General features: G+C 28.6%; 4 protein-coding genes across 6 annotated transcripts; 2 read left to right on the top strand and 2 right to left on the bottom strand.

Annotated features, from left to right (window-relative positions):
* Positions 1-366: 366 nt before the first annotated feature.
* Letm1 (Leucine zipper and EF-hand containing transmembrane protein 1) lies at positions 367-10,482 on the bottom strand. 2 transcript variants are annotated; one of them, XM_074239747.1, is made up of 4 exons: positions 10,268-10,482; positions 2,131-4,064; positions 969-1,422; positions 367-818 (listed from the first exon to the last, which is right to left on the bottom strand). In XM_074239747.1, exons 1-4 carry the CDS (start codon positions 10,323-10,325, stop codon positions 814-816), a joined length of 2,451 nt encoding a protein of 816 aa, XP_074095848.1. In that variant the 5' UTR covers positions 10,326-10,482; the 3' UTR covers positions 367-813. The 2 variants fall into 2 exon arrangements, with proteins under 2 accessions (XP_074095848.1, XP_074095847.1); XM_074239746.1 differs by having other exon boundaries at positions 367-1,422; positions 10,268-10,481.
* On the top strand, positions 5,358-7,449 carry LOC141525450 (uncharacterized). Its single transcript, XM_074239962.1, has 3 exons — positions 5,358-5,962; positions 6,096-6,292; positions 6,464-7,449. Exons 1-3 carry the CDS (start codon positions 5,820-5,822, stop codon positions 7,447-7,449), a joined length of 1,326 nt encoding a protein of 441 aa, XP_074096063.1. The 5' UTR covers positions 5,358-5,819.
* LOC141525313 (uncharacterized) lies at positions 7,508-9,665 on the bottom strand. The gene is made up of 2 exons (XM_074239748.1): positions 9,140-9,665; positions 7,508-9,033 (listed from the first exon to the last, which is right to left on the bottom strand). Exons 1-2 carry the CDS (start codon positions 9,329-9,331, stop codon positions 7,555-7,557), a joined length of 1,671 nt encoding a protein of 556 aa, XP_074095849.1. The 5' UTR covers positions 9,332-9,665; the 3' UTR covers positions 7,508-7,554.
* A 5,881-nt stretch (positions 10,483-16,363) lies between the features above and the next one.
* On the top strand, positions 16,364-26,309 carry Reptor (repressed by TOR). 2 transcript variants are annotated; one of them, XM_074239710.1, is made up of 7 exons: positions 16,364-16,996; positions 17,094-17,289; positions 17,369-17,431; positions 19,918-20,553; positions 21,760-22,272; positions 22,526-23,143; positions 24,491-26,309. In XM_074239710.1, the coding sequence occupies exons 4-7, from the start codon at positions 19,926-19,928 to the stop codon at positions 24,583-24,585; spliced, it is 1,854 nt and encodes a 617-aa protein (XP_074095811.1). In that variant the 5' UTR covers positions 16,364-16,996; positions 17,094-17,289; positions 17,369-17,431; positions 19,918-19,925; the 3' UTR covers positions 24,586-26,309. The 2 variants fall into 2 exon arrangements, with proteins under 2 accessions (XP_074095811.1, XP_074095810.1); XM_074239709.1 differs by having other exon boundaries at positions 16,364-17,289.
* Positions 26,310-26,361: the final 52 nt, after the last annotated feature.

The following is a 26,361-nucleotide window of genomic DNA, read 5'->3' on the forward strand; positions in this document are numbered from 1 at the left end:
GTAAAAAAAGTGTACAAAAAAAATTTTATAATTTTTGATATTATCGAAGTTAGCCGACATTAAAAAATTAAAAAAATTTTTTTATTGAAAAATTGACTATAAAAAAAAGAAAAACAAATTGTCATCTGTTAAAAACTTTAAAAAATTGCAATTACAGTTTTTCTAGCTTTTTACGAATGAAATTTTTTTTAATTTTTTTATTTTCATTTTTTAATTTATTAAAATAAATTTGTTCTTGAAAATTATTTTTAAAAAATTGCATTTATAATTTTTTTTAAATTTCTACCTAGAGTTAAAAAATAAATCAGAATAATAAAAATCCATTTTAAAAATTTTAGTATTCTGCTTATCCTAAATAAAAACTAATTTATACTTATTTAATTTATTAATAGCAATAATAATAATATTAATACATTTATTTATTACAATTGTACAATTATCTCTTTCGAGATACCAGTGCGTTGACTTGTTCATTTATTTCAATTAAAAAATTTACTATCGCATTTTTTAGCGTAACAAAAAAGACATTACAAATGCTTTCATTAATTATATTTAAAACAATAAAAAAAAAAAAAAAAAAAAAAAAAAAAAAACGATTGATGTTTCTGAAGTATTAATAACTCCATAAAAAATTTTTACTGTTTAAAGATTACGGAATGATAACGATCCAACGTAATTTCAATTTAACTGATTAATTTTACAACCAAGAAATGTAAACAGAAAATTACCTCAATCCAGATCCATAACTCGAAAATTAATAAATAAAATCCGTTTTTCTATTTCTATTATCCACATGAAACACGTAGCGATATTTTAATCTGGTAAAAAAAATATGTTTGATGTTTTGACTAAGCATTAAATATATATTAACTAATTAATTAATTAATAATTAAATAAAATATATTAATTAATTAATCAATTTTATTTAAATAACTTTCAGACTCGAGTGAATCATAGTTGTTTAGAACCTTTTAATTTTTTTGTTTTTGGCGGAGGTACTGTCGATGTGACCGGGGGTGTCGATGAAATCGTTTTGTCAATTGAATCTGTGATGATCGGCGCTGGATCCTTCAGTTCTTCTGGATCGCTTTTCTTCTCTGTAGCGCTTACTTTATTCTTACTATTTTTAACAGATTTTGATGGCTGGACATCATTGGCTACGTCGGTAGCCTTGACTGAAATCTCTGGTATCTCGTTAATGAAACCTTCTTCAGAGATTTTCTCTGCTTTAGTTACTGGTGTTGCTGGTACAGTTGATTTACTAGTGCTGGTACTCTGTTTTGATTCTTTGCTTTCTTTCAGCAAAGCTTTTTGGATTTGATCTTCAACTTCCAGGACTTCTTCTTTTTCCATTAGTTTTATTAATTCGTTCATTTGCTTTTTGTTCAGTTTTATGTCATCTTTGCCTATTAACTCGATTACCTGAAAAATAATTTTATTTTTAATAGTTTTATTTGAACACGATCTCTTTCGATTTGGCTGAAATTTTTTTATTTTTTTCTACCCAATAAAAGACATTTTTCGAAAATTTTTCAAATTTTTTTACACACGGAAAAAAGTAAACTGTAATAAACAATTCTGCTTTTTAAAATATTATCCGAATGATAATTGTGCACAATTAAAATAATGGCTTTTTATTTTTGCAATAACGATAACTTTTCCAAATTTTGACTTATTGAGATGGCATTAAAGTTAGCAGTCATTAAAGAATTTTTTAATTTTTTTTAACAAACAAATTTTTTCCAAAAAATTATTTTTAAAAAATTAAATTTTTAATTTTTTTAAGTTTTTACATGTCAATTTTTTTTTCTAATTGTTTTTGCCATAATTTATTTGTTAAAAAAAATTCTAAAAAATTATTTAATATCTGATGAATTTATTTTCATCTTATTAAGACTTTTTTTTTTTTTTTTAGTTTTTGTTTTTAAATGCATTATTAAAAAAGTGAAAAAAAATTGTTCATACCAAACTTCATCGTTTCTTTTTTCTTCAAATTTTCAGAAAAAATCGAAAATTTTACTTAGCTGCAAGCTCGTATACTTTTGCAGCGCATATAATCTTTAATTTTTTGACAATACTGTACCACGACAACTACCTTAATAAAACAAATTTTTACAAAATTATACTCACTTTAAGAACATCCTCGATTTTAATAGCACCATCTCTATCAACATCAATTTCTCCCAAAATTTCCTGCATCCTATTCAACTTCTCATCATCCGGAACACTTTGAATCTTCTTAATCGCAGCAATAAGTTCGTCAATCCTAACCAACTCCTCGACAACATCCCCTTCAACTTTCTTCTCCTCATGCTTCAATCCCTCAATCTTCTCCTTAACCTGTTTCTCCTCAACCTCCAACTCCTCGAGCACCTTGTCCATCTTACTAATCATCTTATTGACCTTCTTATACAATCTACTAGCTCCCTTGGATACCTTGAGATCCTCAATTTCACTGCCTCCAACTTTCTTGGCCTCAGCCTTAATTTCATCCAACTCCTGAATATCCTCAACATACTCAGCCATTTCTTCCTTGAGTTCCTTCAATTCTTCCTTCTCAACGGCCATCTTCTTATCCTGACCAATTGAGTCCAGAGCCTGCTCCAGAACTTTAACATCAGTCGTAGTTATCTCAGGAACCTTCTCCTTCTCAACAACAGGTTCCGGTACTTCCTGAGCCTTTTGCTCCTGAGCCTTTTGCTCCTGAGCCTTTTGCTCCTGAGCCTTTTGCTCCTGAGCCTTTTGCTCCTGAGCCTTTTGCTCCTGAGCCTTCTGCTCCTGTCTTTCTTCTTCAATTCTCTTCTCCTCAAGTTTAATGATCTCAATGTTGGTCCTGTGGTCGACTTTGCCTTCCTTGTCTCCAATGGCACCCTTTGTTCTCGCCAAGACATCATCAGGCAGCGCTGAGATGGTCGCCTTGAGCTTGTCGGACATCGGAATGGTGTCTGGGATCATCATAGCTCTGGAAAGCAGCAACAAGGAAGGTGGAACCTTCTTGTGGATGCTCAAATCCAACCACTGGTTCAGCTGATCACGTAGTCTGTTCTCAGGCATTCCATACGCTCGCATACCACGAGCTCGGCAAGCCTGTTGAAGCTCAGCTCTTGTCAAAGTTTCAACTCCTTCCTTTTCAATTACTCTGTCATCAGCAGCTAGGTTTCTTAATTTCATCCTCAGTAAGAACCGCAAGAAATTGCTGGTACCTAAAGTCTGGATGTCCAACACCCGACACAGCGCTACCAATTGCTGCCGTGATAATGAATCAAGAGTTATTTCATCTTCAAACAATTTTGAGAACTTCATTATGTCTTCCGTGGAAGCAACTTCTCCAGTAGAACGCAATTTGCAAAAAAATTCGGAAAATTCTTTAGCTGTAGCAGATCGGTGATCCGAAGACTGAACAGCCATTTCATCTAAAGTTTTTTGTAAAAATTTCGCCATTTCTATCTTTACTTTCAGCGCTTGCTTCAGTTTGTTCTCTTTGTCCGTTGCTGTCTGGAAAGTTGAGGGCAACATTCCCGGAAAGAATTTTATGAAAACAGGCAGCAAAAATTCCATAAAAGGGACGATTATAAAAACTGAAAAAGGAATCAAGCGGAACATGTCTCCGGTTGTCTTTACAAGAAGACGATGCTCACGACGTGTCAGCTCGTGGCCTTGTAACATCCTTACGACCAGTTTGAAAGCTATCTTCATGTCAAGACCAAGAAGACGGAAGCCGTGGTAATAGTGAAGCAACTCAGCTTTTACTTTTTGCCAGATTGTTCGTTTTTCAGCTACTGCTTTTTCAGCAGTTTCCACTGCAAGGACGGACTTTTCTTTGTCTTCTTGTTCTTCTTTCAGGCGTTTTACGGTTTCTTCAACCTTTGATGAGGGCTCTTGCGCGCGGAAAGCCGTCAGAAGGTGAAAATCACGGATCTGGAGGCTGCTCAAAGAAGCTGGGAGGGAAGATGGTGGATTTAATATGTAGTTTGTGGATGATGCTGGGAAAATTGGTGATAATTTTGTTATTGGAGGGTAGAGCAGTTTGTGATTCAGACACCAGTGCTTTGTACAGTAACATCCTGAAATTAGGGGTTTTAATTAGTCGTTGGTTTTATTTGAAAAATTTTGGCTAAACAATAATCGCAGATTATAAAATTAAATAATCAAAATTAATTGCATACTTTGGAATATTTAAATAATGGGTGTCAATAACTAGTTCATAATTTTTAAGAAACCAATGCTCGTTTTGCATAGAGCGAATTTTTTTCAATGAAGATTTTTAAACAGGGATTCGGATTCACACATCCCTGTTTAAAAAACAGTTTTAAAAATTTTTTCTCTTTAATTTTGATTATGATATACCCGTGTAAAAAAAAAAAAACATGTCCTAAAAGAGTCATAAGCTTAGGATCCTAAACGTGACAAAATTTAGGACATTTTTATGATACTTTTATGAACTTTAGAATTTTAAAATGATAAATTTATATGATGGATCCTAGATGAAATAAGGATTGTATCAAAAATGGTAATGTTATAATGAAAGCGAAGGAGACAAAAAAAAGATGGAATTTTGGAGCAGTAAGTACATAAATACACTAGAGATTATTTAATTTATTTCTTCTAAGATAATTGGGGTTATATCAAAAACTATTTAAGTTAGAAGTGTGTATCGAGTCATTGTATACTAAAAGTATTCTAAAATTATCATAATAAAAACTTAGCAACACCTCAATTTTCTGAAATTGTCATCGATGTCATACAAGTGATATATGAATTGTCAGGAGAGAGTCTTAACATTGTCATATAAGTGTCATAAAATTGTCCTGAAATTTTTATAAAATTATCTTAAATTGTCATAAGTGCATCTTAAAACTTTCATAAAAATTTCTTAAGACTGTCATAAAGAAGTTCTAAAATTGTCATAAAAAAGTCCTAAGAGTGTCACAAAGAAGTCCAAAAATTGTCATAAAAATGTCCTAAAAGTGTCAAAAAAGTATCATAAAGTTGTCATTTAAGTGCCTAAAACTACCATAAAAGTATTTCTTACAATATTTTCTCTGAGTAATGGCCAAAATATTTTTCTAAAATCTAAATTTCATTTCGGTTTGGTGTCATAAATGTATATCAAAAAATATCCTAAATCGAGTCACATTTAGGATCACTAAGCTTATGATTCTTTTAGAACAAGTTTTTTTTTTACACGAGATTATTGCTTATTTTCCAAAAAAAAATTTAATACTGAAGAATTATTTCATTTTGCCCAAGATTTCATCTTTTTTTTTTTTCCTGAAATTTGAAAAAAAATTAATAATCGATCGTAATAATATAAAATAAAATTTTAATTTAAAATTGGGTATTTGCATGATTTTGATATTCATAAGTTTTTGATATTTTTACATTCTATATAACTTTTTAAAATTTTTGGAAGAAAAATTTTTCGATTTTGTTCTTAAAAATTTAAATAATTTAATAAATAAAAGTGGTCCTAAATTACATAAAAGTCACGTGATGTAAAACGCGATGTGATTGGTGTGACGTCATTGTGCTGTTTGTAGCGCGTATATTTGAATGAGCATTTAAGTCATGTATAATATTTTACATTGCTAAAAAACTTAAAGTTAAGTTTTTTTCAATTTTAAGTTTTATACATCCTATTTTTAATGCTAGATTTTGCTGAAAATAATTAAAAGTGAAATAAATTTTTGTGAAATGTTTTTTTTAAATTTAAAGTGAATGTGTTTGGAGGTTATGAACATGTCAATGTTGTTATACTAAGACTTTTGAGAAGCATCAGTTCAACAGTGTAGTTTGTGATTATCAACGAATTAATAAAAATGCCTCGGCAAAAAGTGGATCCTGGTTTTAGTGAAGCACGGTCTGATAATTTACCGCGAGTTGATGCATTCATGGTTGCAACTTATCTCGCTACAAACTCTGATTTTGTATCAGCAGAAATGAAAGGAGCAAAAGCTAGCATGTTCGTATATTTTAATACAGTTGTTTATTTAGATATTAGTTATAAATAAATCGGTGCTTTTTTATCAACAAGTTCATAAAGTATTCATTAGCTGTTACATAAATAATATTTATTTTAATATTTTGAATTATAGATCTGGGAGAAAGTCATATGAAGATGCAGCCATTGAATATGTACAAATTAAGCTTCAGGGACCTGAATGTACTCTCAAGTGTCTTATTTGTCCTGAACACAGAGTACATAATAAATCATATAGAGTGACTGTAGTTATAAATATTGTTGATGAAGAAATTTTATTGATTCAGTGTCATGATTGCGCCGCATCGTCAGGTAAATAAAATAATTTAACAATATTCAAGTAATAAAATCATTGCGGTTATTGTTTGTTTCATAATTTCCTGCATAAACATTCATATCTAATACACACGTTATATAATATGCTAAAATAAATATTTTGATAATATTATAACCAATAATCACTTCTTGTAATACCTTTTTTAGGTGGATGTAAGCACTCAATCGCATTTTTAATGTGGCTACACAGACGATCGGAAGAACCATCTCCAACTGATGTTGAATGTTACTGGCGTAAATCAGTTTTATCTCAAGTTGGGTCAGCAATCAAATTCATTCGAGTGACAGATTTTGATTCTGAGACAAATATTACTGCTGTACCTAAGTCTTTCAATACTTTGCAAGAATTTGTCAATAGAACAAAACAAAAAAACGTACAGAGCCAAATCTTGAAGTATTTCAACTCTGAGAATACTGAAAAAAGCCTCTCAATACACAATTTATTAGTGGACTTTATTAATTTAGGAGGAACATTATGCGATAATTTTATACAATTTAGTGCAAATCGAATGTCTCCTGACTTGTGTGATAATATAGAAAAGGAAACTCAAAACCAAGCAGATTGTGATCTTTGGTTTTCATTGCGGTATGGACGAATAACAGCGTCGAAAGCTTATGAAGCATCCCGCTGTAATACACCTAATGGAACGTTAGTAGAGTTGCTAGTTGGAGGTCAAAAACTACGCAATACAAAAACTATGGAACGAGGTAAAGAGCTGGAAGCTACAGTTTTACAACAAGTTGAGCAGAAGTTGAAGCGTAAATTCCAAAAGTGTGGTTTATTCTTATCCCAAAATCACCCGTACTTAGGAGCTTCTCCAGATGCAATAGATGACGAATTCGTGGTAGAAATTAAATGCCCGACGTCTCAAAAAAGCTTTCGCACTTATATTGACACTGACAATTACAATAAAATTGCAATGAAATATTTTATTCAAATGCAGATGCAAATGCTTTTCACAGGAAGAAATAAAGCAATGTTTATCGTAACAGACCCAACTTTTGAAGAAACACGGCAATTCAAATCTATTATTATCGATTATGATTCACAAGTAGTTGAAAAATTACTAAAAGACCTAAGTAAATTTTGGAAAAATTGTATTTTCAAGCGTTTATTTAATTCATTGAAATAAATTAAATTATTTAATAAAAAAAAATACAAAAATTGAATTCTTAATATAAATATTACATTTTTATTGAACAACAACTTTTAAAACTTATGTTTTTTTGATCAATGGTCATTGTAGATTAGTTAAAGCTGCGGCGATTGTCATTATATTATCCATCTGTGGAATAAGTTTAATATTTACACATGAATGAGGTTCGCAAATTTCAAATTCTCGTATTCTTCTTGTTAATCTTTCAATGTGAATACGGAGGCTCGCGATTCGTTTTGTTGCTAACACTTCATCATGACTTGGTTGCTTCTCAGAACTTACTGTTGGTGGTCTAATTAATGTACATTTTTTTTCAACTACAAAATTTTCTATGTGTTTGAAGCCTCTATCAGCCAGTATAGCAGCGCCTGGTTTTAAACAATCCAAATATCCAGATTGAGAAACTATTTCAGCATCCGATGTTCTACCACCGAATCCCGGTGAAATAAAATTAACTATGCCATCAGGTGTACAAGAAATTAAATATTTGACCGTATTGCATTGTTTGTATTCAGACCAGGTTAATGATTGTTTAACAGGATCTGTTGACTTTTCAATTTCAATTTCTAAACAATCAATGATTGATTCTACTGCTGCATAACGGCTTCGGAAACTTATTGGCAACTGAAGTTTAATTCTTGCTGATGAAGGCCATATAATAAAGTCTTTTAGATATTCTGCCATGACTGGCAAAGTCTTATTAAAGATACGACTTATATTAGAAGTGGACATTCCAAAATCATCAGCTAAAATCGCAAAACTCTCATTCAATCTTATTTTTTTTAACGTAATAAATATATCAATGTCACTTAAATTAGCCATACGTAAAATATCGATAATATCCATGCAATCACTTGGAATCCCGATGTATTTACGAGGTGACAGCCGAATTCTTTCAAATGTTTGCTTTAAATTACGCTTCTGAAATTCTTCTTGTTGAAATGCATTTTTCCACTCATTTTCTGTACTTCCATTTGATGTTAAAAAATTATCTGATGAAGTAGGGAATGAACTAGCCGTTGTGTTAGAAGATAAATTCGTAGTATTAGGTGAAGGATTCAATAATTGATCATTATTAGCTGGTTGAGAAATAAAATTATGCGCATTTATATCATCAACCAACTGCTCAATTGGAGATGATGAACGATCTTTAGTCACAGGTTTACATTGAACTTTTACACTTCTGTATGAACTCCTTATTTTTACTTGGACATCAACATGGAGTTTTTGACCTCCAGTGGCAGGGGGATCGTCACAAACATTGGATTTATTCTTTTGAAAATCTTCTGGTGTATTGAAATTTGATAGGTCAGAATGTAAATCGTCCATTATACCTCCTAAGTTTTGATCCAGCCGTAACTTGGCAATATTTAGATCCATTGCTTCAGTACCTACTTTATCAACTTTCATTGAAGGAGCTTGAGGATTCTCTCTACTTCCATCACCCATGCTTAATGATTTTGATTGCTCAATAAATTTATGAGGTATAACATTATTCCTCATACGTTTGTTACCACCAACCATTGTCCATTCCAGCCAATTTTCTAAATCCACTTTGAGCTAAAATGAATAAAATTCAACATCAATTCATGCAATGAGACGAAAATCACAAATTTAGGTTATGATTTTATGTAAACATTAAAATAAATTTTTAATAAATACTTACGTCAAAATGATCTTCACAACAATAAAGCCGAGTTGATGATGAATAATGAGTTTTATTTCCACATGCATCTAACCAATTTTTCCGTTTAACAGAATTTAATGGAGCATTTATAAAAATTTTTTCTAGTGTCGATTTACCAGTATTTCTACACGTTGGAACTATACACCAATAAAACTCATTTTTTGACGACATTTCGAGCAATTAAATAATTTTATTTTATTATAAACAACACAACCAGATCTTTTTTTAATCAATCACAATTAACACAACAATTGTTTACACCTGCCACGTGTTTACAAGAGATTGGCGCTTAAAATTTCAAATGAAATAAGCACTATGACGTCACATACACGAGATGGAGCTACTTATTCATTTAAATATCTGCTTTTTTTTATTTATTAAATTATTAAAATTTTTAAGAACAAAATCGAAAAATTTAAAAAAATTATATAGAATGTAAAAATATCAAAAGTTTATGAATATCAAAATCATGCAAATACCCAATTGAAAATTTTTATACTAAACCAGTATGTTCTGTAATTATAATTATTACAACAAATTAGTACATTATTGAAATTAGAAAAAAATTATTTTAAATATTCGGTATTTAAATTTCAGCTAATTCTTATTTAAAGTTTAAATTTAACTTGCAATTTAAATTAGTATTGTAATTTCTTAAAAATAAATTTCTAACTTTAATTTGATACAATTTTTTTTCCACATTCGCTTTTTTTCAGAAAAAAAAATTATGCAATATTAACAAAAATTTTTTTAAACTAAATAAAAAATTTTGAACAAAATTGAATTGAAATTTATCAAAAATTTTGAACAAAATTGAATTGAAATTTATCAAAACAAAAAAATGTAAGAGTAAAAAAAAAAATTTCATTATTAAAAAAATAAAAAAAGTAACACATGACAATAAAAGGTTAAAGTATTGTTAAAAAATCTGGGAATATTAAAAAAAATATATTAATTAAAAACAACTCAAATAAAGTGAATGAATAAGTTAGGAATAATAATAATTGTTATATAAATCAACATGTTAATGATGTCATGCTAAATAATAACCAAAAAACATAGTAATATTTGCGTGATAATACGCGTATAAATAAATGGAAAGCTTACTTCGTATGAGGTTAGAATTAACAGCAATCATCGTTCTATTATACACAATTGTATTCATTTTAACAAATTAATTTGTTCGTTTATTTTATTAATTTTTATTTAAATATTTCATGTAAAAAAAACAGTGTCCGTTAATGTGTATATATATTATTTATCCTCGTGTTTATTAACTCGTTACTCGTGTTATCGACATATATAGGACATGTCGGCAGACATTTCTACAGTAAATCGTACATCGTATGACAAATTTTTTTTCATTTAGCTTCGCTGTTAAGTGACATCTGGAGTCAGCTGGGAAAGTTAAATTTGAATTTTCGCGCCAACTACAATTTATTTTTTTATTATATTTTTATTTAGTACATACATTTGTAATTTAATTATTACTTCAAAAAAATTTTTGTATGAATTTATATTAAATTTTAGCCTTTGAAATTTTATAAAACTTTGTGTCATTAGAAGACATTTTATAGAATCTAAGCCATAACGTAAAATTATAAACTGATCTATTTACAGTCAAATTTTATTTAAACGATTATACAAAAGTATAGATCAGTTTCAACGTGATATAACTTTGTATTATTTCTTTCATAATTTTCTACACCTTTACAATGTTAAAAAAAATTTACATAAATTACCCCATTAAATTACAAATTAGTTTTGATTGAATACAATTTTATTTAATTTTGCATCTATAAATATAATCTACATAATCAAGGGCTATTTTTGTCTAGAAATGGAAATAAAATCAATTTTTTAACTTTCCGCCAAGAAAATCAAAGATTTTCAAAGATCTAGAAGTTATTGTTTTCACCCCGTTTTGCAAAATCGCCGTTGTTTTCACCCCGTTCATGAGTGATCGTTGACGAAAAAAGTGTTTTTTTTTAATTACACCGAAATTACCGGTCTGTTCAATTTATGTCTAAATGTGTATCATAGAATTTGAGAAACTGTGTCGAATGTTGCCAACCGCGTGAAAATCGGCCGATATGTTCTTGAGTTATCTTTGTCGAAAGAAAACCAAAAAAAGTGTTTTTTCGGGATTTCTTCGAAATACCTAGTTCGATCAATTCAAACTTAAAAATTCTTTATGGATCTTAAAAAACTGCATCGAATGCTGCCAACGGGGTGGAAATCGGTTCATTCATTCGAAAGTTATTGCGGTTTGAAAATTCAAAAGATAGTGTTTTTAAGACTTTTAAGCTCGGATAACTCAAAATGACATGAAAATTATCTTTTTGAACTCGAATCGGTCCAAATTGCATTCAAATCTAAGTTTGGTCAAGCCCTTTCGAGTGGCGCCAACCGCAATAAAATCGGTCAAGCTGTTCAAAAGTTATGATAGGTAGGGCAAATATCTATTTAATTTCAAACAATATGACTTGAACAACTTAAAGTTTGAATTTGTACTACTACTTAAATGTAATCAAAGATCCCATAATAAAATTGAGATGAAATGTATGTGGCATCAAACTATTCGTAACGTGATTGGTCGAATATATCATGAGCATGAAAATATATGTAAACGCTATAGTAAGGCGCGCGCAAATTTGAATTCTAGTACCCTGATTAAAAAAAGTATTGAGAACAATAGAAATGGAATTGAAAAGAATTCGATTCATTGTAAAAATAATTATTTTTAATTCCATTTCCATTGTTCTCGATCAATACTTTTTTTTAACCAGGGTAAGGATCTTGAGGACCGTTTTCATATTTTCACTACTTGCATACATTGATGGTGATCAAAATGTTTTTTTTGCTACACTTCTACGGTGAATGGAAACTTGAAAAACGATTTTTTTTCTAATTTTAATTTTTGTAAAATTAAACTTTTTTGAAACTTTGATTTTTTTCAATTAATGCACGAATCTTTAACTTTCTGCCTCGAAATAGATGCGAACTTTTTACCAAGGTATAAAGAAAATTAATTTTATTGTTAGTATTGCTTTTCTCTAATACAGGCAACATTTAACATGGGTATTTGGAGTTAGGTAATTCATTTTTTTTTTTAGGTTTAAGTAAATCATTGTACTTGAATAAGTTTTCTTAACTAGTAAAAGGTTTTTTTTGGTCCTGAAAAGGACCATTTCATTGTCGTCTAGACTTTCGTCTTTTTGACTTGAGTAGTCAAAATCATTATGACAAAATTTTAAATGTTGTTGAAGATTGCGCAGTCTTCTACGGTATATTTTAAATCTACGCCGATTGTCTATTAGTTCTGTGTCTTTCATCTTCAGTTCGTCAGATTTGTCAGCGACTTTTTTATCTTTTGCAATAAATTCATTAATGTTACAGTCGTCACTAAAGAGAAATCGTTCGTCTTCATCAGTTACACTTAAGGTAATGTAGTCGTGGTCATAGTCTAGATTTCATCGAAGATTTAAATTCGTCATGAGATCGATTAATTCTTTTAGTCCATCCATTTTTGTTTCGGAACTGATGGAAATTCTAGTAAATATATATATATATATATATATATATATATATATATATATATATATATATATATATATATATATATATATATATATATATATATATATATATAGTCAAACGGAGATCCGTTAGGTTCGGTAGATGTCCAAGTAATAAAACTTTTTCGTTCCCTTACGGCTACTTATAGACTCAAGCAGTGTGGCCAGAACGTGCTCTTTTCTTACCCCCACTTTATAGGACACTCTCATCTGACTACATTGAAAGTGGTACAAAGTGGGGGTAAAAAAATCGCACGATCTGGCCACACTGGACTCAAGCGTTACTCGCGCAACGACCTGATGGACGATTAAGTGGTAGAGACGGTAGCATGCGCTGTGAGCATAAGAGGGGGTAGAGACCCTGTACCAAGCGCTGTACCTTATTCTCTGTTATTGTTCGTATTGTTATTTTAACAAATGAAGGCTTCAGCCTCAAAATATCTCTCAGATATTTGCTCAGTCATTCTTTTTTTAATTTACGCGTCTCCCCAGAATGGGTTTGGTATAAGACCGCTACATACCGCTTGATGACTTGAGCCTGTTCTCTGGTCAACAAGGGCAAAATCTTTTCCACGTCCTTTTCCACGTCCTCCTGAGTCAAACCCCTCATCGGATTCACGACGTCCCTGAGCCGCTTTTCTTCCTTCACTTCTTCGACGTTCTGAATTTCGGATGATGGAGCCATTCTTGGGATTCGTAAAATCACGTTGAACAAAGTACTTAGTAATGACTTCTAACAATAAAGGGATCCGTAGTTATGCCTACTTGAACTTAAAACCTTCCCCTTCCACTTCTAACTCTAATGTTCGCCTAGTTCGCCCGCAGGCTCCGATAATTGCTGAAGTGGCAGTAACGAAGAATTTTAACGTTCAGGCAGCCGAAAATTTTCTTGACCCAACAATTTTTTTCTCTAGTCAAGAAATTTTTTTTTCTGTGTATTTATTTATAAAAGAATAACAAAACAAGTAGTCTTGATAAGGTGCAACCTTATTTTTCATTGCTATTTTTAGCAAGTCTTATGCCTCGAAATATCTCTCAAATATTTACTGAGCCACTCTTTTTTTGGTTTCCGCGACTCCCCATAATAAATACGGCTCAAGACCGCCACATACCGCTTAATGACCTGAGCCTGCTCTCTGGTTAACAAGGGCAAAATCTTTTCGATGTCCTCCAGAGTCAGACCCCTCATCGGATCTACGGCGTCCCTGAGCCACTTTTCGTTGACTTCTTCGTCGCTGTCAGTTTTAGTCAAGTGTACCAATGATGGAGCCATTCTCGGAGTAATTTGTAAACAAAGAACTTCTTAATGACCTCTGACGATAAAGGGACCCTTATTTTTATCCACTTGAGCTTAAAACCTTCCCCTTCCACTTCTAACTCTAATGTTCGCCTAGTTCGCCCGCAGGCTCCGATAATTGCTGAAGCGGGAATAGCGAACAATTTTGAAGTTCAGGCAACCGAAACGATTTAAAAGTTTCTAAAGATGGCCATTCTGTATTTTCCTTTATATTTTTGAATTGTAACATTTTCTGAAAAAACTTAAATTTTTTTAAGCGATGTTCTTCATATTTCTAATTTTTTTTAAATTGTTTAGTTGTTAAAAATTTCGCTTTTATGTGAATGAAATTTTAAATTAAAACTTAAAAAAAATTTTACGTTGTGAAAAATTAGGCGGCCCTAAAAAGGGCCATTGGTAATTTTATCCAGTTGATTGATTATTTTTTTTTTTAATGTCCTCTTCTTGATTTTACGTTCAGCTCCAACTAGAAGCTTCGTGAATGATTTTACATCCTCTGGATTTGGATTCTCTGGACCTCTTGGAAAATCGAGCCAAGGTTCCACCTCGATTTTTGATGCTTGAGAATCAGACGGAAAGATTTTGTCTATCTCCTTCATTTCTTCAACAAAGAAGTATAATCGAAGTACGTCTACGTATAGTTTAGCGTAAGTTGGCATCTTGACGAATGTGTTGAGTTAGCCAGGTGTTGCTAGCGTTGAAGGAAAAATTGTAGTAAAAAAAGGAAGAAGGAAAAATTGTAGACTGATCTCGTCTCTTTCTATATACAAAGGATAACGGACTTCCCCCTCCACTGGCTCTGCCTAATCTGATTGGCACGCTGTTGAAAATTGCCAGAGTGGGGTCAGTGGTTAAAAACTAGCGGAGGGGGTAAGTTTCTAAACTTTCACATATATAAAGGGTACTTGACATCGCCCAAGGTTATTCTACAAGTTTTTATTCAAGCTTAACATCATCTACTATTCGATAAATTTATCAAGATGTCGATTTTTGCTGAAATAGAATCCTGGGTTCTTCGGTTACATCTCTTTTTTAAAGGAATAAAGGAAATCGATAGACTCTTTCCGTCTGATCCTCAATCAACGAAGATCGAGGTGGAAGCTCGGCCCGCATTTTCCAAACCAAAGAGGTCCAAAAGTTTCTGAACCAGAAGATATTGGAACACGATTCAAGAAGTCATCAATTCGAGTCGAACGCAAATTTAAAAGAAGTACATCAACAAAGGACTAGTTAGGGGAGAAGGGGGTCAATTGAATCAAAAAAAGCTTAGTTATTTTTTACTATTCGAATTAAAACTAGATAATAATTTTTTTTTTCTCGGAATGCTAGTTTATTATGTCTACTATCATTATCAATACATAAATTAGTCAATAAACAATGTGAATTTTTAAAAATTATTAATTTATCCAAACGCGTCGAATGGTTCAATTGACCCCCGCTCGGGGGCAATTGAACCAATAATATTTAAAACTCAAACCCGAACTTTTAATAAATAATATATTAATTGTTACTTGCTAATATAACTGTTGCACCGTTTTAATGCACAGATATTATATTAAATAAATTAAAAATCAATTTAAAAATAATTTTCATTATAAATTCAGTTCATCAAATTGTTAGATTATTTCCCTGAGTTTTTTCACGTAGAGTCAAGATGCGGGCACATATCCCATGCTTCTCCGTATGGTTCAATCGTCCCCGGGACTGCTGGTTCAATTGACCCCATATAATTTTTTAACAATTAATAGTAAATAATAAATAAATAAACTATTATATCACTGTAGACAAAGTTGAGGATTATAAAGTATAAGTATATAGAACGACTACAATTCAAACTTTATCACTTAATTCAAAAATTGAAATATTATTAAACAATTTGTCACCGGCCGAAAAAAAAGTTTACATGCCTAAAAATAAAAAAATCTCAATTTTTCAAAATTTATTAATCGCAATGATTTCAAATTTTGATCATATCCAAGTTTAACATATTAGAATCTAATTCTAAGAGCATAAAGCGTTTTGTCAATTTTTTCGATTTTTTAATTCGAATGTAATGGTTCAATTGATCCCCTTCTCCCCTACTATAATATTTTATAATAAAAATAATTGTAATAAAAATTTATGTACATAATTTATATATTTTACCATTGTATAGTTGCGTATGGCTTTCAGTTTAATTATAAAATTATTTTAAAAATTAAACGTATAAAAAATTTTGAATTTTCCCGGTCCGCTCGGCGCATGCGCAGAACTAAACTTTAAAAAAATCGAAATTACACGATCGATTTCCCAGAACAAAAAAAACTTCCAAACAATCGATTCTTGTGTTTCGATACATAAATAATCTTAGTGTAAAAACGTAAACATCTCACAAAAAAGTGTCTCCGAAAATTGCTAATAAATAAATTTATTCTCCGTGATTGATTAACCATAGTTAATAAATTCACAGTGAATTTTCCCTTAAAATTAAAGAAAAAAAAAAAAAAACTCTGAAGCAACCATTTTAATATTAACAGTTAAACAACATAATAATAAATAATAAATAGCTGCATTAGCAGTCGCGTGGTTTCTTTGTGTGGACAAAATAGACGAAAATAATAAAATTTTCGTGACGTGAGCTGGCATCCAGCGCTCTCATTGGTTGAATAAGTAACAAGCAATAACAAGAGAGATAAAGTTTATTTTCGTAGTTGTGTTGTGTTTACTATGTACAGCACATCTAAGCCATATGTATTTGGATTTTTATTTTTACACACACTTCCGCGCGTGTAGATAAATTATGTATGTGTTTTGTGATTGATCGTATGATCGTGTTTCTTCGGTACACAACATAACATACTAATTTATTATTATTAATATTTAATATTATGATTGTTGTTATTGTTATTGTTAATAAGTAAAATACACACATTGGGTTCCAGTTGACCTTTTTCTAATTGTGTTGAACAAGCGACCGAGGGGGTGTGTTTTTACTAATTGATTTTTTTTTCCACAACAATAACAATAACAAAAACACTGAATTTTTTTTAATAATTTTTTTTTTTGTGATTAAAAATAGAAGTAAGATTAGAAATAATCTCATTGTCAAATTTTATGAAAGTCATGGTCGTGATTAAATATTTGTAATAGTAATTTCAATTATGTGATATTGTGAGTTTATTATTTATTTTTATTGTGATCAGTGGTGATTCTTACTCACAAGATTTTCTAACCTAATTAAACTGGATATTTCATCACTTCATGTAAAAAAAAATGTAAGTTTTAATGAATGACATTGTTTATTTTTTTTTTTTTTATTTTTTCTTGGCAATTTATGTTTTATATTTTTTTTAGGTATGGAAAATAGCAGGCGGATCAAGAACGTTTGATTTTGATTAAACTTTACATTATATTGATGTAAATATGGATTTTAATATTACGCAAGTTTTTTTTATAATATTGACAACTAAGCGGTATTTTTTTATGGAAATTATGAGCAAATTTATGACACAGGAGTTGAGAGACATCTGATAATTTTTAGAATTTTGTTAACAAAAAAATTTTATTTAAAAATTTCATCTTTAGAAGCTTTGAAAAATTGTAAATTACATTTTCATAAATAATTTTCTATGCCTAGTTCATTTTTCAAGAAAAATCAAAAAATTGTCAAGTGTTTGTTAACTTCAGCCTCATGCAAATTTTTATATTAAAATTAAGAATAACAGTTTTTATTATTTTTTTTTTTTTTTTAATGACACTGAAATCAGCAGATGAAATTAAAGTTAGCAGTCAATTGACAATTTTTTAATTTTATTTAACAAAAAAGTTGTTTTTAAAAAATTGCATTTTTTATTTTTTTTAATTTCTACATGCTAATTTTTTTTGCCAAAATTTATTTGTTATGAAATTTAGAAAATTATTAAATATATGCTAAATTAATTTTCATAATCAGCAGACGTCTGAAAATTTTCCAAATTTTTATTACAAATTAATTAAAAAAAAAAAGTATTTTTTAAAAATTTGTACTTGTTATTTTTTTAATTTATAGATGTAGAATTTTTTATTCAAATTTTTTTACAAAAATTTAGTAATAAAAAACTAAAAAATGGACAAATATGTGTTATTTTAGTATCTTTTTTTTTATTTAACAATTTTATTTAAAAAAAATTCTGTATAAAATCTAAAAAGTTATTCAAACAATTTTTATTTTGTTTTTTCTTTAAAAAAAAAATGATCGGATGTTTTTTAATTTCAGTAATAAATTTTTAAAGGCTTAAGATTACTTCAATTTTTTCAAGGCTAGAAGAATTTTACTGGAGAATAAAGAGATAATTATTGTTATTATTTAGAAGAAGAAAATCGAAAGTATTTTCATGGAAAATAGTTCCCCTCAGATAAACTTGGGATAGGCAGCTGGAACACTATGAGCATGCTTGTTACTGATAAATAGTAGGGAAATTGTAGCTTTTGATGAATGAATAAAGGAAGCTCAGAATTAATTTTATTTTGTATTATCAATTAGTTTTCTAATTCTCAGATGAGAGTTAAGATTGGATTGACTAACCCGACAGATGTCGTGTCCAAAATTCGAAGAATTTGTTAGTGACTTCCTTTTTATCAGCAAATTGAGTTAATTGCATTGTTAAAAATCTTACTGGATTTTATGTCATCTGATGATCATAAAATTACATGTGGTGAAGGAATACAAGTTGAAACAATTGTAATTTTATTTTAATTTAAACTGAAAATTTTACGAGGATTGTTCCAGATTTTTTAAAAATTAGAAAGATATTTTTTTCTAATTAGAAAAATTTATAGAAAAATTTTTTTTCGTTAAAACGTCGTTAGGACTAACAAAGAAAAATAAAACCTAATTAGAATTAGAATTAAAAAACTCCATATAATTTTATACAATTATATGTAACAAAAATTTGTATACTTTTATACAACTATCTATTAAATCACTTGTCAAAAATTCATATAATAATGTAAAAATTATGTCACAAAAATCGCATGAAATTATATGCAACTGTGTAATATTATAGGTGACTAACTTATATAATTTTATATAATTTTTATGGCTGAAATTTTTGCCGCAATTTTCAAATGAATGATTTAAACGTGTAACATTACGGCTAAAATATTGAATCTAAGTATATGAAAATTTTCCAAATGAAAGTTGGTCAAAATTTAATTTTATAAACTAAATGTTTCTTATGATTTATAATTTAACGTTAAAAATTATATAAAATTATTTGTGATAGAAATTTCATAAAATGATGTGGAACAAAAATTTACATCAATTTTTGCAACTACATGAAATTATATGCTGTGTAAAATTATATCTGACTAAAAGTTATATAATTTGAACTAATATATAAAATTACATTTGAGTAAAATACATAAAATTATATGATAAGGTAAAGTACCCAGTAGTTGAACAGGTTTCAAAGTAAAACGGATTTGATCCTACTTTTAATGTATAAAGATGTAATTATTAGTTAAAGTGAGTGATTTTCATGAAAATATAAACAATTTTGAATTTATTGAAGCGCAAAATAACGCAGATAATTTAATATTTATATTTTGACAACGTTTTTAAGATAGACTATGAAAGGAGTATTAATTGAACAATCAATTTTGGCAAACCGCAGTAGTTGAACATTCCGGGAGCAGTAATTGAACTGATAAAATATTTTCGGCAATAGGCACAGCAAAATTTTCAATGTTTTATTGAGATATCAAAAGAATTATAACATATTATTGATTAATATTAAAAATAATACTGTGAATATTTAATATGTTCATTAAAAAATGAGAAATATTTGTATTTAATTTTAGATTACATTTTTTATGAATGACAAAGCAAATTTTCAATTATAAAACCTAAAAAACTTTTTCAGATACAAAGATGGGTGATAGTTTTCAAGAATTCGTACTAAATGATCTCAACTCAAGTCAAATGAACAACCTAATAAAGCAAGAGCCCAGTGGCCTAGAAGTAACATCAACAACGGCGTCAGTACCAATCCCAGGAAGCCATCGCGGAGGTCGTGGTATCTATGACCAATTTTCGCCATCACCTCTGACTCTGCCGTCAATGTGGGGTTGCCGTGTCGAGCCTGAGGACTTCTCCATAGACCCAGAGCAACTCGGAATAACATTCAAAATGGAAGACGACGACATATTCCAAGTAGACAAAGCCGACCTAATTCAAGGTCCTACACTGGCGGAGTTGAACGCCAATGATGACATTCTGCTCGGTGATTTGAATTTCGACGACTTACTCCTGCCTGAAGAACGCATGCAGCCGGTGTCACCACAAACTGTGGTCCCGCAGATACCTGTTCCACTGGCACCAGCACCACCTGTTCTTGGTTCCAATGTTGGTTTACTGACAACTGGGATCAGCGGTTTTGCTGCTAGCTATCCTAGCAGTACGATTACTTTCAAACCAACGACGACCTATTCTACGAACTTTGCGGGGACTTTTGATAATGAAGTTGTTTATGTTAGTCCAAGCACCAGTCACATTGCTGGTTAGTATTTGGCACTAATTATACCAAGCTATTCATTTATTTGTGAATTTTTGAATAACTTTATGAGTCAAAACGAGTGTAATGCGTTTTTTAACAGTTTTAACTTGCAAACTATAACACTTTTGTTTCTTAAATACTGAATAATATACATTAAATTGTAATGATTAACGTTACAGCCGGTTGCTCCGAATATTGACCATTACGCACTAAATATTGACTGCCTATATTCCAAACACTGACCAGTAGTATTATACGAATTAGAATTATAAATAACTTTTATTTTTAATCTATAATAGTTTCGATATTAGGTAATCTATTTACTGACGTGTTAATAACTTCAGTATTGTTGTTAATTGTCCTGTATTCTGATACAATATTATCTTCAGTACTCATATTGAAATCAATAGCCGAAGCCATACTAATATTAGATACATCAGACAATTTACAATACCAATTTTTGACCATAGTATTATTTCAATTATTAACATTTTTTTTCTGACAAAAATTATTGATTATTAATATTCGATAATCAATTTTTTTGACAAATACTTAATTATTGATTATGAAGTATTTAATTTTATATAAATTAATCACAAATGTTCGTAAAAAACATGGCGAAGTTAAGTTCTAATGACTAATTTTCACAAATTTCTGACAATTGTACACAAACTTATTTTTTTTTTTATTATATCAACTGCACATATTTATGTGCCTGCGTAAATATTTTAAGTACAATTAAAAATTAATAATTATGTACTGGACATAAAATTAAATTACTAGATTTTTTTAGATCAAGTTGTTATGCTGCCTGGTCAATATTTGGTTCCTTTATCCTTTTTTTTTTTTATTTTATTTCGCAAGTAAACTGTTTGACACTATCATTTTTTTAATTTTCAAAAAAAAAAGCTTCCTTCGAGTAATAAATTTATTATTTAACTACTTTTTTTTCATTTCATGTTATTAATTGAATACTTGCGCTAAAAAAAAAAAAAAAAAAATAAAACTAGAGCTACAGATGACAATTTTAAGAATTTGATAAAAAAAAAATCCATATAATTTTTTATAAAAATTACATATAATTTTTTATAAAAATTACATATAATTTTTTACAAGACAAATAGACAATAAATGAACTTAAATTTTAGGACATAATTTAAAAACTCACAAATGAACTTTCAATGATGCCTTAATTTGAATTTTTTTCAGAATCAATGGATTCATGCTACGACATTGGAAGTTCAACAGCAAGTTCATCAACTTCGCCACATATGATACCTACCAATGTCAATATCGCTATGAACAATCCAACAATGAACAACAAACCTGTAACAGTTGGTTCAACCTCAACTTTGCACGAATTGCTGATGAGGAAAGTTGAAAGCAATACTATGAGCCCGATAAAAAGAGTGGACCCAGTACCAATGGACATTGTCAACACCAGTAAAATAAAAGTATCAAGATTATCTATGTCTGCGCCAACACAGAGCCTAGGATTGGAGCAAATATGGGCTAGACGTGAACCAAGACGTCATTTGTTGAGCACATCGAGTATTGGAGTCGCTGAAGCTGAATCAACGAGCAGCTTGAGTACTGGCGGTGCTCTAAGTCCTGATCCTCAAATTGATCCGCTTGGACAATTGGATCCACTTAGTCATGATGAAGGCTATGAGGACAGTGATGATGATAGTGATCATTATGATGACTACAGCAGTGATAATGGTATGCTTTTTTTTATTATTTTCCTTACAGAGAATCACCTATATATTTTATAAAATAAAATTTTAAACAACTTTTATTTGAAAAATTTTCTTATAGGATCAATATTTTTAGCCGTAATGTTGAACATTTATTTTAAAATTGCGGCTATAATTTTGGCCTTAATATTTATATAAAATTTTTTTAAAAAAAAAAAAAAAAAAAAAATTTAATTTTTAGTACTTTTCAAACATATATTATTTGATTATAATTTAAGACTCAGGAAGTGACGGTGAGGATCATAGCAGTATTAGAGATTCCCGGGACCCAACAGCATCATCATCAGGACCATCGAAAATGTCAAAAAAGGAAAAATATTTCTGGCAGTATAACGTACAAGCAAAAGGACCTAAAGGACAGCGTTTGATAGCACACAAACGTCTCGAAGATCCACACGTTCTTAATCAAGCAACAGACCCTGTTTTCAGCCCCAGCTGTTCACTGCGTGGTATTAAACACTCCGGTAAAGCGCGCAAGGGTGATGGCAATGATTTAACACCAAATCCACGTAAACTGTACATTATTGGTAAAGAATTAGACAAACTGTCTCGTATTATTAACGACATGACCCCAGTGTCAGAACTGCCATTTCCTGCTCGGCCTAAAACACGCAAAGAAAAAAATAAACTTGCCTCACGTGCTTGTCGATTGAAAAAGAAAGCTCAGCATGAAGCTAATAAAATAAAGTTACACGGACTTGAAATTGAGCATAAACGTCTCATTAATGGTATTGCACAGATAAAGACGATATTGGCGGTTAAATTAACCAAGCAAAGTTCGGAAAAACAGGAAGAATTAACACGACAAATGGATAAAATTTGCAAATCTTCTACGAGTAAGTTTTTAAAATATTTACTATTTTATTTATTCTTTCTAAGTTCAATTTTTTTTAATTTTTGACTAAGGTCTTGTTTTATGGAAAATTATATTTCAATTATTAGAAGTAAAGTTCTTAAAATTAAACATAGAATTTTTTTTCTTTGAAAAACAACAAAAAATTGAGAAAAAGTTGAAAATATTTCATTGAACCCGATAAAAATTCATGCATAGTTTTATATCATTATCTAAAATTATATAAGAACAATCTACAACTTTGTATAATGATAGAAAATTATATGACAATTTATATAATTTTATACATTTATATAAAAAATAATACCATAATATTATATAGATAATCATATCAAATTATACAAATTGTTATATAATTTTCTGTAACTGCACAAAAATATAGAACAAGAATCCATAGAATTTTATACTCTCATATAAAAAATAATATGATAAATTGATAATATAACATAGTAGTACAAAAAATAATCATATAAAATTATACGAATTGTTAGTATATAATTGTGTAAAAAATATATGGAAAAAAATTCATATAATTATATATAAAATCATAAAATTATTTTACAACAGCTCATATAATTTTCTAAATTTATATAAGACATAATGTAATGATATACAAGGCAATCATATAAAATTATACGGTTTAATGTTATGTAATTTTTGTTGTGCCAACTTGGCGGTGGCACTTTTACTTGACGATAACCGTCAAGTAAATGGCCCGTAAAATTTTTACTTTATGTATATTTTTTTCTTTCTTATGTATATATATTTGATATATTTATTTATTTATTTTTTTTTTTTTCCATTACAAAACAATCCATGTAATTTTATACACTTACATAAAATATAACATGATTATGAAAAAGTCAATCAAAAAATTTTATTAATTGTTCTTGTATAATTTTATAAAAAAATATGGCAAAAATGCATATAATTTTATAAAAAGGCCTAAAACTATGTAAACAATGTAATTTTATAAAGTTATATAAAAATATAGTACAATGAACAATCATATAATTATACGGATTGTTCTTATATAATTTTATAGAGAGGCATAAAATTATGTAAAAAAATTTATATAATTTTATATACTTACATAAAATATAATATGATAATAAAAAAGACACTTTCAAATTATATAAATTGTTCTTGTATAATTTTATATAATTGTATAAATATATATGGCAAAAATTCTTAGACTTGTATAAAAATGTATGAATTTATATTAAAATTCATAAAATTTTATACATCTATATAAAATTATATGATTTTATATAATAATACTTTAAAAAATTTTTAGAATAATCTAACGAAAATCTTTTAATTTTTTCAGAAATACGTATTGCAAATCATTCGACTGAATTTGTTAACAAAATTTTGGACAAAATAAAATCTGGAGTTCCTGACGGCGGTATTGACGACTTTTAAAAAAAAAATTGATACTGAATCATCACAAAAATCACCATCACTATTCAAAAAAAAAAAAAAATAGATATATTACGACATAAAATGCCTATTCTTATTTAATATGATTTTTTATCTATCGAGAAAGAGTTATATTTTTATCGTATTGATAAAGAAATGGAGTCTATTCTTAAAACTGAAAAATTATATTAATTGAAAAGTAATAGTTTTTAATAATCTAATAAGTAAGAAGTATATTAATTAATGATTAAATTAGTTGGCTAACTTGGTCTACCTCAGAGGAAACGCTATACCTGCATAATTATTTTTAAACTATATTTAACTAATATTGATATCATAGCATTCAAATGCTTAATAAGATATTTACATAAACTTTTTAGAAAAGGATACATATATATTAAATTTTGTTTTTTAGAAGTTTAGGTTGTAAGAAAAAAAGTAATTTAAGGATATTTAAAAAAAAGTATCTATTCAATTAATATTAAAGCTCTGGTAGCTTTTTAATTAATCTTTTAAGGTCTACTTTTGAAAGTTTTCTTCTTTTTTTTTTTTTTTTTTTATTAAAATTCGTAGTTTTTTGATTATTGCCCTAAAAAATTTTATGGTGTAAGTTATTGTACTCAGAAAAAATATTATACATTTTTTTTTAATTTTTTAAATTTAATTTAAAATTTAAGATTAAATTTTCTAAGAAAAATTTTTCTTTCAATATTGAATTTTTTAGAGCTATAGTATTTTTCCTGAAAAAAAAAAAAAATTATACGTGAGTTATTCTCTATAAATGTTTGATAAATTAAAAATTTTAAATATTTACATCGAAAGCGGTTTGTATTGATAAGTTTAAAAATTATGATTATAAAAAATCATGTTTACTGAGAACATTAAATTGAAAAAAAAAATTTTTTTTTTTAAATTCGTTTATGCAAAATTGAAATAAGTTTTTATTTTTTTTATATGATTGATTTAAATCAAAATTTAATCAATTTTTATTAAACAGTTGTGAATTTAAACGAAATTTATTGCTTATATTTTAAGATATAATTTTTTACAGAATAAAAAAAATTTTTATTAAGTTTATTGTAGAGTTATAAACTATTTGATGTTTATTAAAATTCAAGTACTTGTAGAATTTTTTTGGGGTTTTAAAATTGTGTGAAAATGAATTTGTTGCAAATTTTTTTTGTTATAAAAAATTATGTGTAGTTTATTGGAAGTTTTTTTTTTTTTAATTTTCATCTCCGGAGAAATAAAAAATAGTCAATATTAAAACACCAATCAAATCTTAAAAATTTTCAACAAATCCTTTTATTTCTTCCGAAAAAATCCAAACTATCGATGAAAGCGAATCAAAAATTAAACGAGGTATTAATTAAGATGAAAAGTTCCTGAAAAATTTTTAATTAAAATAATGATATTTTTTTTTATCTAATCGTCGTTGTTATGAAGAAGATATTGTTTATTTTTTTAATCGTTCTATGTGCCAGACTATTTTTTTTAAGTTGACTAATCTTTAAAATTATTAATGATAATGATTATTACTATTTATTTATTTATTTATAAAAAATAGACTTGCGTATTTTTATAAATAAATAATTAATTACAATCGATTATTTTATTATTAATAATCTGTAAGAAAATTTGTTTATTTTTTCATGTGCATGTTAATTAATTTTAACTAATTCTGCTGTATTTTTTATGTTTAAAATGAAAAAAAAAAATAAAAAAATAGTGTACCAACTAAATATGCCTTTTCATTTTAAAACAAAAATTATAATTTTA

The sequence above is a fragment of the Cotesia typhae genome, unplaced genomic scaffold (assembly GCF_013202065.1).
Source record: "Cotesia typhae breed Kobodo isofemale line unplaced genomic scaffold, CoteBio_Ctyphae contig_26, whole genome shotgun sequence".
Classification (NCBI taxonomy): Eukaryota; Metazoa; Arthropoda; class Insecta; order Hymenoptera; family Braconidae; genus Cotesia; species Cotesia typhae.